The sequence below is a fragment of the Falco punctatus genome (genome assembly GCF_963210335.1).
Source record: "Falco punctatus genome assembly, chromosome: 2".
Classification (NCBI taxonomy): Eukaryota; Metazoa; Chordata; class Aves; order Falconiformes; family Falconidae; genus Falco; species Falco punctatus.
Genome location: NC_137581.1, coordinates 4,382,023 through 4,394,557, shown reverse-complemented (window position 1 = coordinate 4,394,557; position 12,535 = coordinate 4,382,023). Strand labels below are relative to the sequence as shown.

The following is a 12,535-nucleotide window of genomic DNA, read 5'->3' as shown; positions in this document are numbered from 1 at the left end:
CGATTCCCCAGAGTGCATCTCTGCTTTGCCCAAAGAAGCAAGAAATCATATCCAAGGTGAACTGCAAAGCTTGCACTGAAAATAAAAAGCAGTGAGGAACAAGCAATAAAAAGCAAAGTAAATGGCAGCACTGATGCTAAGGGAGTTAGCGTCTAGTTCAGCATGAGCATCCACATCTGGGTATAGCTCTGAACCCACCGGGAGTGTGGTGCCAATAAATATTTGTCAATATTTGTCAATCCCTGATAAATGTTATCTTGTTCCTAATTAACATTGATCATTCATTTCAGCAGGAGCAAAACTGAATGGCTAAAGGTTACAAACAAGGCTTGCAAAACTGTCTGCAGCCTATTTAAAGACATTTCTTGGGAATTTAACCATTCCTTTGCCTTAGCAAGCGAAGGAATTGAGCACTTAAAACTGTTTGGCACTCCTGAAAGTCCCTAAGTCCCTTGGACCATCAGTGGCCTTGGCTGGCATTTGGAAATAGGACTCCAGCTTCTAAAAAACTTGGTTGCATTGGAAAATTGTATCCCCACACCCTTGGCAGTCCCATAGCTTTGCCCGGGGAAGGACTGGGGGATTCGGCCATGGTGACCTACCTGTGTAGACTTTCAGGTTCCGCAAGGTTGATAGTTTAAAACAGTTTGTACTTCAATTTTGGGAGTGGGACTGATGACGTTTTAGTGGGGAGATGTAGATGTTCAACTTACTCAAGAAAACATCATATATTTGTGTTTTTAATGGAAATAGTCACTAATCTCAGCATTTAAGCTGATATCCCAGTAATAAATGCTCAGACGGGGTGCGAAGGGTTAAAGCAATAACTGTGCCTTTCTTCAAAGCTTCAGCACACATGATCTTCTCCCACACTGAGCATGGAGTAAGCACATATGCTCCTGGAGGACTGGCATGTGGAAAGGGGAACTTTGAAGTTCAGCTTGTGTAACTGGTGCCCCTCTCTCTGCTGTCTTTACAGCCAAACAAGACTGTTGGGTGGTCCCTCCCAGTCCTGCTGCTGTGCTTAAGGGCCAGCTGGATTGTCCCTTCGTTCTGCTCTGGTCTACAGGTATTTGGTTTTCACTTCTCGCTCTGTTATACACAGATCTGGACTATTCAGCTCAAGGGGCTAGCTCTCTCTTGGATTTCTACAAACACAAACCTTATCGCTCCCACCCTGCACAAGACAGGAGCAATCACAGTGCAAAATAATATTTGACGAGCTGAATGCAGTGAACTGGGGGCATGAGCGTGGGTGTACCCGTGACACTGCATTAATGCTTTCTGATGGCTGGCTCACACTAACAGGTCTGAAACACCCCAAACAGCATCAGAGCAATATGACTCTTACAAATCTTCCACTCCTCCCCAAGAACACCCCTCCTTGTGAATAAAGGTCTTCTCCCGCCTGCATTACCATTGCCACATCTGCTTGGAAGATCTGCTTGATGAATTTGTTTTTTGAGGAATGCACCAGCTGAATGATGTCTCCATGCAGCGTGTCCCTGTTTTTCTCCAAGAAACCTAGAGAAATAATGGGACAATAGAGAGATGACACAGTGCAACATGGGCAGTATGTGCTCTACAAGCAGCCGCTGGATTGCTGGAATACTGGCTGTTCTTGGGGAGGTAGTGGTAGTGATGAGTGGGCAGAGAAAGGGAGACCAAGAGAAGGAAGAAAGAGGTGCATCTTGAGACTGGATCAAAGATGCATGTCGTGCAAAGCACTGCAATTCTGTCATGGGCACACACAAATGGAAAAGCACCAAACTGCAGCTCATACACACCACTGAAGGGCCAAGTCATTGCATCCAGGAAAGGAGCACAGTCCTGCTCTGCTCCAATGCAGCAGCAGATCACCTTCCCCCGAGCATCCCCTCACAACTGCAGTGCCACTGGAGCTGCCCCATACCTTTTGTTTCGTAGTAAACAATTCCAGCAAAGTGGTTGATGCCAAACTGGGTTTCATAGTTATTCTTTGGAGGAATATAGTTGGTGTTAAGCTTGTGCTGGGAGTTCAGCTTGTGTAACATGGTGGCATCTGTACCCTGTGCAGGAAAAGATCTGATGTTAAACCAGGCTTTGTCCAATTGAAATAATTTTCCAATCAATAGGGCATTTCTTTTTCGTCTTGGGTGACAACGTGTATTTATTTTGTGAAGTGTTGGAAGGGGTATCTCAAGTGCAGAAATTAAAGAAATCGATTAAATATCACTAGTATATTGTGCTATATTCAACATAGTGCTCCAAAGGGAGCATATATAATGTTATTTTCTCTTAAACCTTTTCAAAGGCTATTCTCGAGCCTCTTGCAGGCATGTCCTTCCATCAGAAATGCTAACTTGTTTTAATTTTGGTTGTGATACTCATGGAAGAAAATGTGACAGAGCAATAAAAGCTATGCATAGGCAACCCACTGATGAATGTGTTTGGGGCTGATCAGACCTCTCACAGGGTGCCAGCATGCAAGTGCAAAGGGGGTAAAAACCAGAGAGTCACTGGCAGCAGGGCTGAGCCCAAAACACACCTTGGGGAACTTGCTCTCCTCGTCAATGAGGGAGATGATGTTCATGGGCTTGATGGCAATCATGTCCAAGGCATCCTGGTTATCTGTGAACTCAATGTGCTGCCAGTTGATGTTCTCCAGGTTGTACTCCTCCTGCTCTAGTTTGAAGACGTGGCGCACGAAGAATTGCTGCAGGTTTTCATTTGCAAAGTTAATGCAAAGCTGCTCAAAACTGTGGAGGGAAGGTCAAGGAAAGGCCACTTTAGATCCACCATGGTCTATCTTTCTCCATGCTTGAAGCAATACTCTCAGACGACATCAACCACTCAGTAAGGTTGCTGTTGGCTGAGAATTTCCTTATCGGTTCAGATAACCAGTTTCTCTCTCCAAAAACGTTAATAGCCATTATAAGTGTGTAGCTTAAACCAAACAGTTCAGGAAATTTGTCTGCTCCCACATAAAAATGATTAGCTCTGATAATCTCTCATACAGAAAATGACTTGGCCCAGTCCTGTTCACCTCAGGAGAAGTGAAAGGCCTGCAAGACCTTGAGCTTGGGCTGGTGAAGGGACGTTAAGATCTGGTTGTCCTTTTGCAGGCTCCATACCTGTTGACAGTGAAGTTCTCAAAGCCAAAGATGTCAAGGAGGCCGATGGATCTCCTGATACTTTTCAGTTCCTGGGAAGGAGGTCTGTAAATTGCAGCATTGATCTTCTCCACGATCCACACAAAAAGCCGCCCATAAATTCCCTGCAATGTCCCAAAGATGGAGGTCACTGAGACAGGTTAGCAGGTTGCCCTGCTAGTCCACAGCACCACTTCATTCACGATGGCACAGGCTTCCCTAAAGCATGGCCAGCAACTGGACAGTCCCTGAGGACACACTCAGCAACATCTATGCCAGACTCTTGGCATAGTTTAAAGCTTCAGCAGCTGTTATGTAGATCAAAGAAAATGGACCTGAAAGCCTGGATAAAAGAAAATTGAAAGCAAAATCCCAGCTTTGGATAGTCCTAAATTTTGGATCTATAGGCTTGCTGTAAAGCCAGACAGTCCTTTTCTTGGTTTCTAAACATCTCTTTCTGCAGATCAGCAGAGTCATATGACACAAGCCAAGGACATCTCGCCTGGGCAAGGTGCTGACATAAATGTTGTGGCACCAGCTGAACAATCTGCTGATTTAATGAAGCAGCTATTGCTGCTTCAGCAGTTCCAGAACTCCATGTTTTACAGCATTATTAATTTCTTTTGTATAAGTTACAGCAGTGCTACCAGGAGGGGAGCCTGATTCAAACACCCATCACCACTAGAGTAGTCACTGCCTGGATTTGCAAACTAGTTAGGTATCATACCAGCTAGCTTGATCTACCGGTTCCCCACAGGCAGAGCAGGGAGCCCAAGCTGGCCAAAGTATGCCACTGATGCTTGTTTTGCAACCTTACGTGGGGCTGCAAACAGCACAGCAATGATGCAGACCCACCCCATCAACCTCCATCACCCCAAAGCCTCAGGTGATGCTTTAAGTGCTCTGATGGCTGCTGAACTGCTCTGTTCCTGCTGCTGTGAAATTCAGCTTTATTTACTGCTGCAGACATGCCCAAATCCTGCAATTCAGGTGTGGGTGTTACAGGTGTTGGTAATGCTGCCCTGATTTATAGCAGCTGGGGATCTAACCCTGGGGCTCAAGGTGGGATGTTTTCCTGAAGTTGAGGTGAAGTCACCTCAGAAGCCTGGCCCCTTCCATAGGTCACCTTTGAGTATAGACAGTCTCAAGCCCAGATTTCAAATCCTCTGAAGGCCAGGCTATCTAACCTTCTCCTTCCATCTCAGCTCTGCGTCCATCCCAATGACAACACAGTTTCAAGGCCATCTGCTTATCTGAGCTCATGTGGGCACCAAGTGAGACACTTCTCCTGGGCACTGGACGCCCTGGGCTCAAAAGTAGCGGATTTCTTCTATTTATCGACAGGAGCAGAAGGGAATGTCCAAAGACTTACCTTTACAAAAGCGTCCCTCACATCCAGCGCTTGTTCCATGCTGAGAGGGGTGGAGACAGTCTCACCCCTGGTGATTATAGTCCGGCTGGTAAGGCAGTTCATCACGTCCTGAGGGTCAACCTGGCAGAGACACCACCAAACACTGCTGCTGACCTTATAAAACACAAGGTGTTCTTAGAATGGCCTGGCCTGAACGTGCATGGCCAGAGGGGAACAGCGCAGCCCTCCATGGCTGGTGGCAACTGACTTTTCTCAGCTATACAGGGCAAATATCTCAAATGATGTCACAGGTATTTTCAGAGAGTAGTTAACACTTTTATACAGTGTTTTACCATGGAAATTGTCCTTGTGACTTAATGTCAGATGCTAATGAGGCATGGGGAGAGCAGATGACAAAGCAAAGTCTGCAAAGCTGTATCCTACCAGCATGAGTGTAGCTTTGCATCCCCTTGACCCCTTTTCATACTTCTGAGATCAAGCCAGGGAAATGTCCATCCCCTAAAGTACACAAAACCAGCCTGCAGACAGCTGTGGATCATACTCTGGGACCAGCGGTGCCTATGGAGATGAGATGGTGTCCCTTGAGAGAGCGCTGTTACCTGCTGGGGAGGCCACTGAAGGATGCTCCAAGCACTGTATGGATGGTTTGGGTGTGGGCCACCTCACCTCACTTCAGATACACACAGTATAAGTGACATCTCTGTCTCAGCTACTGCAATGAACTCAATGAGAGAAACACTCGTTTTTTAGGGACTGAGCTTTTTGGATGCCTTTTTTAGGATGACTTGCCACCAAAGGTTCTGTTTCTCTCCACTTGTATGAGGGGAAGCTCAGATACCCAGCTCAGATGGAGACATCCACCTTCATGCAGCCAGTACAGGGCAAAGTATGGCTTACCCAGGTCTCTTCAGCCTCCTAGAGCTGGTGGTGCAAGGAGAGCCTGGCTCGGAGGAAGCTTTGCCACAATACTAGAAATATGGGAACAAGCCAGAAAGGGGACCGCAGCACTGCAGAGCCACTGACCTCCAGCAATGATGCTGCAGTGATTAGCGACGCAGACTGAACAACCTCGCAGGCATCCAGGTTGTCATAGGTCCGAGCTGGGGGAAGAAAGCAGGAGGAAAGCCATCAGCAAGGGATGTGGCTCTGCAGAAGGTGGACGGGGTGAGGGAAAGGGTCCTACTCCACCACCTCGGTGTGATGGCCAGTCAAAATCTACCCATCAGAAGGGAGAGAAAAGCTCATGCAGCACCTGGAGTCCTGCTACTGGCTGCAAAGGACCTGTACGCTGCTCTGCCAGACACCCTAAATGACTGGTGGGGTAAAAATGTTTCTAGCTTTCTGACTTCCAAAGAGGCTTTGTAAATCACTGTGCCATTTCTGACAGCAGGGAGGTTTACAAAGGCATGTCCAACCACACAGGCACTCGTCAAACACTCCATTAGTCTCTCCTTGCAGAACCTGAGTCTACTGAATGGCCTGTGGCCGTATTCATCCTCCCTACATTCAGAAAAGGTGGATGTCGCTGGGGATACTGGAGTCTGGCAGCCCTGCAGGGTGTGCAGGTAGACTTATTCGCCCTTTCTGACATGCCACAATGAGCACCTGAGTCCCTGGCATGGCACCATGGCAGGTGGTCTGGACACAGCCCGCCATCCCTGAGCTTGGCTCCCTCTCACCATGCAGAATAAAGAGCAGAGGTGTGCTGGACCCCATCCCCATATCTGGCCCTTTTTACCTTCGTACTGCAGGTTCCCCATGTGCAGGATGGCAGCCAGCAGCTTGGAGATCTCCCAGTTCTCCGTGTCGGTGAACATAAGGACCTTCATTGCAGAGCGGATATTGGCGTACTCCTTGCTATCATCTCTGCCATCGCAGGTTGTGCAGTTACCCTGGGGAGGCAAAGAGGTCACACAGTGCGTGGGCCAAAGCAGAGAGCACCTGGGTATAACTCTAACCTGTGCAGGGCTTGCCCCTACATCAGTAGACATCCTAAATCAGTAGACATTTTTGTTCACAGGATGAATGAGCAAAAGAAGATTTTGAACCTGTGGATCTGGCTCTGCCCTTCGGTGTATACTATGATTTAGTGCTCAGCCCTGTGACCTGCACTTACCCTGCTGTCCCCAACTACCCTGTGCCTGGTGTAGTCAGCAGAGGAGAAAATGCTCCCTGAGATGGGGATAAAGACTGAGAAGGAAATGTGCCAGAGGCTTCCACTCATCCAGCTAGAAAGCTGGGTCCCATCTTGCTGCTGATGGGCCAGCCTAAATTACACCTGCTTCTACCAGCTCCTCTGGATTGCCATGCTGGTACGTAGGGAGTGGGGCTGGAGATCACTGGCTCAGTCAGGCATGTGGAGCAGAGACAGCCTGGCACTGTGTGCTGCTGAGAACGCGCCACCCAGCCACGCACTCCTCCCTGTCTGTCGCTGCTGCAAGAGCATTGGGTCATATCTAACACCTTGGTTATTTCCAAACAAGTGGTCGGGGCACCAAACACCAAAAGCATCCAAGCCTCTGCCCTTCTCCACAGGAAGAGTGAAAATAACCCAGTCTATACACAGGGGCTAGGGGTTTGCACTAAGGCTGTGAAGCTTGTGGTGGTGGGACAAACAAGTCCCACAAGCCCTGTGGCTAAGACTCAGGAAGGTCACAAGCAGCAAAGCAGCTCTTAGCTGCAGAGAAAGCACCGCTCTCTTCTTTCTACCTTGCTGACAGGCTCTCACTGCATCGCCCCACTGAACCTCTGCTTCGCTGCGCTCTCACCATCGCAAGGTAGTTGTAGTCCGTGGCTTTCCCAAGACCCAGCTTCTTCTTCTGCTCCATCGTCATGCCTCTCAGCATGCAATAAAACACGTGGTAATTCCTCTCATCCTGGGCCTGCAGTAGAAGAGCACGTGTCAGCTCTGCGAGGACAACAGCACTACAAAGGTCGACCGGGGCACTGCCAGCTCCCACACCTTGCAGGTGCATCACCTTACCTGCCTGCAGACCCGGGACTTCTCTAGCAGGTACTGCTCAATCTTCGCCCCCTCGATGGCTCCCCTTTTGTTGAAGTGGATGTCAATGTACTTCCCGAATCGGCTGGAGTTGTCATTACGGATAGTCTTTGCATTCCCGAAAGCTGCAGGGAGGAATCACAGCAGGTTGGAGAGGACCTGATGCAGAGAGGGTCATGGATCTGGTTTCATGGGCAAAAAAAAATCCTAGAAGAGTGAGGCTGAGGGGGTCAAAAGCAGCCCCAAAGACTTTCCCTTAAGGCTGGCTGGCTCAATTCCGTCTCAGTGTGGGGAAACAGGATATATAGCAGATGGCTGTCCTCGGAAATGCAGAGAGGATCACAGAGAAAGAGCCATGAGGATGGGGTGACCTTATCCAGGAAGAAGGGCTATGACAGCAGGATTTTGGCAGCAGCCGATGAAATACAAGTGGGCTGAGCAAGGCTGGCAGGAGGATGCCGCAGCGTGCAAGGTGACGCTATGCAGGAAATGACAGAGCTGCTGGTGAGTGATTTGGTGACTGAGAGGGAAAGGAAAGAGCTGGTTCTTCAGTGAAATATAGAGGACTAACCCAACCCTCAGCAGAAGACTTCTCCCTGCAAACAGACTGTGCGGACACAGATACCCATGTCTGTCCTCTGTGTGGGTGTGGACTGCTGGCATGAGCACCCTGGCCAACATGCCCTGGAATTTATGCTCCAGGATTGCTGGCAGGTGATGGAGATCTTTAAAATGTATTTGCATTTGCAAATCTCTTCCCTTCAACCCTAGAAGTGATGTAGTGTGTTCAAAACCGCCCTGAGTGCATGCCATGCACCATGATGCTGTGCAATGCCAGTGGTCAGGCAGCCCTGACGTGCCCTGAGAACCTCGTTGTGTCCTTCATGCCATAACTGAAACCTACTGAGGCCACAAGCTGATTATCGTTATCTGGTTATTCCTTGAACTGCCTTTATTTCTTATTCTACATTCTGTTGCCATTCACTGATCTTGGAAGGAAAAGGTGGGGTTTGCTATCGTGTGTTGCTAGCACAAGGTGTTTGGTCCGTGAAGCTCCGGTCAAATTAATCTCATGTTCTGCTGAACCAGCAAAGAATAGGATTTTTGCAGCTATGGTCAAATAAAACAAAAATCTAGGTAGCTGAATGCAGCATTTACAGGATATGGGTGCTCTGCATACAGTTATAATTCCAGCACTGGAAGAGGTGGGGAGATTTTTCAAAAGAGCTTTGTGTATTTGGTGATCAGTGTTTTTGAAATCACAGACTACACAGAGAATTAGGTAAAATTCAGGTTTCTGTTTTGAAATTTTTTGGGAAAAGTACTGATTTAAGTGGAAAACCCAGTATTTTCAATTTTAAGTAAATAAAACAATTGGGAAAAAAATTCAGGTCAGCTGAAATGCTTCACTTTCAGCAATAGTGGTCAAAAATATTAATGGAAAATTTGAGGCCCCGAATTAATGATTATTAGTCTTGCGAAAAGTAAATTCAGGTGGAAAGAAAATGAATATTCTTTTTAACAAATGTTTATATCATTGCTTCTGATTTTTTTTTTTATTTTGTCACTTTTGAAACTCAAAATGCAACAAAAGTAACTTACATTTGCCCATATTTTGGGTTTCCTGAATCTGATGTTTTTTTTTTTCCCAACAAAAAAATGCTTCCATTATCTGAGGGCCTCACCTTCCAAGATGGGATTTGCCTCCAGGACCTGTTGCTCAATCCAGGAGTGCTGACCGCTGATCGCCGCCAGGAACTGCAGAATCAGTTTTGTGCTCTCTGTCTTCCCTGCTCCGGATTCACCGCTGCAAAGACAACAGGAACCGAGGTCAGTGAAAGCCTGCTGCATCCCTGCCCGGGTCCCTCTCTCTGTCTCCAAAAGGACTGCTGTCTCTGTGCCTCTTCTGTGAGCATAGGTAGGGTGAGGCCACTACGGATGGGTTTCCAGCATCCTGAGAAATGGTTGTAGGATAAATGGTAGGGCACACTACCAGACAGCTTCTAGGCGAGATCCAGATTTGTTTTACAGCCCATTTGGCCCAACCTGTTGCTTGGGTTTGGGTCTTTCCAGCAAATACCATCATTCAATCAGCAGTGAGAAGGTCATGAAGAACTTTCAGACAGTGTTTTTCCAGCTATGGACAGCAGACCATGAACCTGTGATCCAGGGGCTAGCTGGTCCCCTGGGGCATCTTCACCACCAAAATGCACCACAAAGCAGACTGTGAAATACTGCCTTTTAAGTGGCAGAAAGACACTTTCACAGGTCCCCTAGGCTTGCCCTACCAATGGGCAGGTAGGAGAGGAGAAGATCGTGGGGCAGGAAGCAAGAGTTACTCCTCAAAGCTTTCTCTCCACTGGAAGATAACTGCCGTTACCTTGTGATGGTATGAGAGGAAGAGCTGGGCAGACATCTTTCGGTGTGAGTCTACAGCCTGATATATGAGGGAGCCAATATAAGTAATTGAAATGGACCTTCCTGGTGTTCAGTAACCAGCCCTGGTTCCATGGCCAAACTGCCTCACTTCTGAGGGCTGGCTGGCCACTGTCACACTGCATCACGCCTGACCCTGACTCTCCTCTGATGCTTCTTTAGTGCTGCAAAGTGATCATTATTGCATGGCATTTTAGTCCCATGTACCTGAAATACTGTGCACGGGATGCTCCCAAGTTATGTTGTTATGCAACAAAACTTAGGGTAGGCAGGCGTCGGAGAAAAGTGGTGTCTTGAAAGCACAAAGACTGTCTGAGGGCTCAGAACTTGACAGGATCGTGTTGGAGGACTCAGGGAACCAAATCTGGATCATATCACCCTTTGGGACAGATACAGGAATGAACTATACCCATAACTGTGACCAGGGATTTCTTGGTGCCCAAGGTTGATCAGTCCGGAGCAGAGCCATGCACGGAGACACCAGTTCAGCAATGTGAACAACAGGTCCAGTGATCAAGCTTGTCCCTTGCCCTTCCTTGTGCAGAACATATAGATCTTTGCATCTTTGATGTCTATAGGAGTATTGAGTTTAAGTTTAAAAGGGAAGGTCAAAGATAACATGAGATCTATTGGGTTGTAGGGTAAGTATCAAAGGAGCGATAAAACATCTTTACTAGGAACAGCGACCACAGAGACCACCTCTGCACTGGGAATATGTGGATGGAAGATCTAATAGATCATTCAGATTGCCGAGTCTATTTGATAAGCTGTTCCCTCTCAACCAACGCTGAAGGTGCTCAGCATTCATTTTCAGGATATGGCCCATTTGGAAATTCACAAACTCACCTTATGATACAACACTGGTCCTTGTTGTTGCGCTGCATGTTGAAGTAGCAGTTGTCCGCAATTGCAAAGATGTGTGGTGGCATCTCACCAATCTTTTTGTTGGTGTACAGGCGTATCTGCTCAGGTGAGTAGATGGGTAGGAGCTGGTAGGGGTTTACTGCCACCAGTATTGAGCCAGTGTATGTCTGGAGGAGAAGCACATGAAGGTTTATGGGGACAGTGAGATAGAGCTGAGAGGCTTTGGCAGCTTGGATGGAGTGTGGAGGCCAGAAAAATCAAGGCTTTTCAAAAGCTGGATGAAAGATGATGGTCAAGTCAAAGATGCTTGCAGGATGGAGCCTGGAGCAAAACTGGAACAGAGGTCCCAAGCTATCTAAATCAATTCATACTCAGCCCTGCTCATGCACAGCATGAATTCAAGCCTTAATTCATATTTTAGATGCTACTCAGTTAAGATTCAGAGTTTCAAGTCAAGCTTATATTTGCAAATAAGAGCCAACACATATCCACACATACCTATTGCGTTGCACAAATTATGAGAAACCAGAGATGAAAGAAATCTGAAGACTGTTGCCATTTCTCAAAGCAGGGCCAGCTGGATCCAAAGCATTCCTGACAGATGTCTGTCTAACCTGTTTTTATAAATCCACAACAGAGCTGCTAAGCCTCCCTCTGCAATACTTTCTTCTCTACCATCTCTGCCTAACCAAACTTCTCCACGCTGCAGTTCAAACCCTGTCCTGTGCACATGGATATGGCCCACCAAGTCCTGACACACCCCCTCTCAGCTACTTCTGAAATTTTGGAAATTTTGGTCCACCCCATGCTCTCTGTGCCACTCAAATGAGCAGAGCTGCTCTGAGCCTTGGGCAGAAAATCCCTTTGTAGTGCCTTGCTGTTTCATTTCTGCCCTTCCGGGAGCCATTTCTCTCAAACCTCTCACCGAAGAGCTCAGGACCTTACTCAGGTGCAGCTCTGACGTTAGAAGGTTTGGCCACATCCCAAGCTCAAGGCAGAGAATGAGGATCTCTGCCGACTTCAGCTAACTTTTGTTAGTGTCTATAGCAAGTGACACGGCTCCACCTCAGGCCACCCAAAGGGCATAAGGTGAAGGCTGCTTTCACTCCATGACTTCAAAGGAGCCAAGTCACCCTCTCTAGGTTAACTTTTGGCAGCTAAAGTTGCAAGATTAATCTCACTTTTCTTTCCTGGTGGGACCAGCTGTGAAACTGTCCCACTGCTGTCTATATAGCCTTTTCAGAAAAGGAAAAAAAATCATTTAAACATAAAAATAATTAATTGTGTGGCCTAAAAACAACAATAAGCCTTTGCCATGAAGCAGCAAAATGGCATGGGCAAGAATGCTTGCAAACTGAGAAGAAAACCTCTCCGTGCTCTGCTAGCTGCTCCTCTTCTTGTGCATATTACAAACTGGCTGATTTCTAGAACAAGTCTGAGCTGTTTTGTAGAGAGCTTTACAGCAAGTGCTGGAGGCCACAATGCCTGTGAAGGACCTTGAAGGCTGAAGAAGAAAGAAAGTAAGATAAGGCTGGCTGAACGCCTAGAAGAAAAATGGGATATGAAGCAAGGCTGGAGCGGATGCGTGATTGAACATGAAACTGACAGAGATAAGAAAGAAGAGAGAAAAAAAATGCAAGAAGTTTAGCGCATTGTAGCTTAGTAATTAACCAATTATATGTAGCCAAGAAGTGTGTGAACATTATTGATTAACCAATGATATTTTAGTAT

The 12,535-nt window shown here is 47.2% G+C and overlaps 1 protein-coding gene across 6 annotated transcripts in view; it reads right to left on the bottom strand.

Moving 5' to 3' along the window:
• Positions 1-12,535, bottom strand: part of MYO7A (myosin VIIA) — a 114,436-nt gene that overhangs the window by 49,440 nt on the left and 52,461 nt on the right. For all 6 annotated transcript variants that reach the window (XM_080374780.1, XM_080374779.1, XM_080374775.1 and 3 more), the window contains 11 exons: positions 10,787-10,971; positions 9,190-9,311; positions 7,487-7,629; positions 7,272-7,385; positions 6,242-6,395; positions 5,527-5,603; positions 4,504-4,623; positions 3,114-3,256; positions 2,528-2,738; positions 1,913-2,048; positions 1,418-1,524 (listed from right to left, as the gene is read on the bottom strand). In XM_080374780.1, the coding sequence (XP_080230906.1) occupies positions 1,418-1,524; positions 1,913-2,048; positions 2,528-2,738; positions 3,114-3,256; positions 4,504-4,623; positions 5,527-5,603; positions 6,242-6,395; positions 7,272-7,385; positions 7,487-7,629; positions 9,190-9,311; positions 10,787-10,971 (1,512 nt within the window). The remainder of the gene's footprint in view (positions 1-1,417; positions 1,525-1,912; positions 2,049-2,527; positions 2,739-3,113; positions 3,257-4,503; positions 4,624-5,526; positions 5,604-6,241; positions 6,396-7,271; positions 7,386-7,486; positions 7,630-9,189; positions 9,312-10,786; positions 10,972-12,535) is intronic.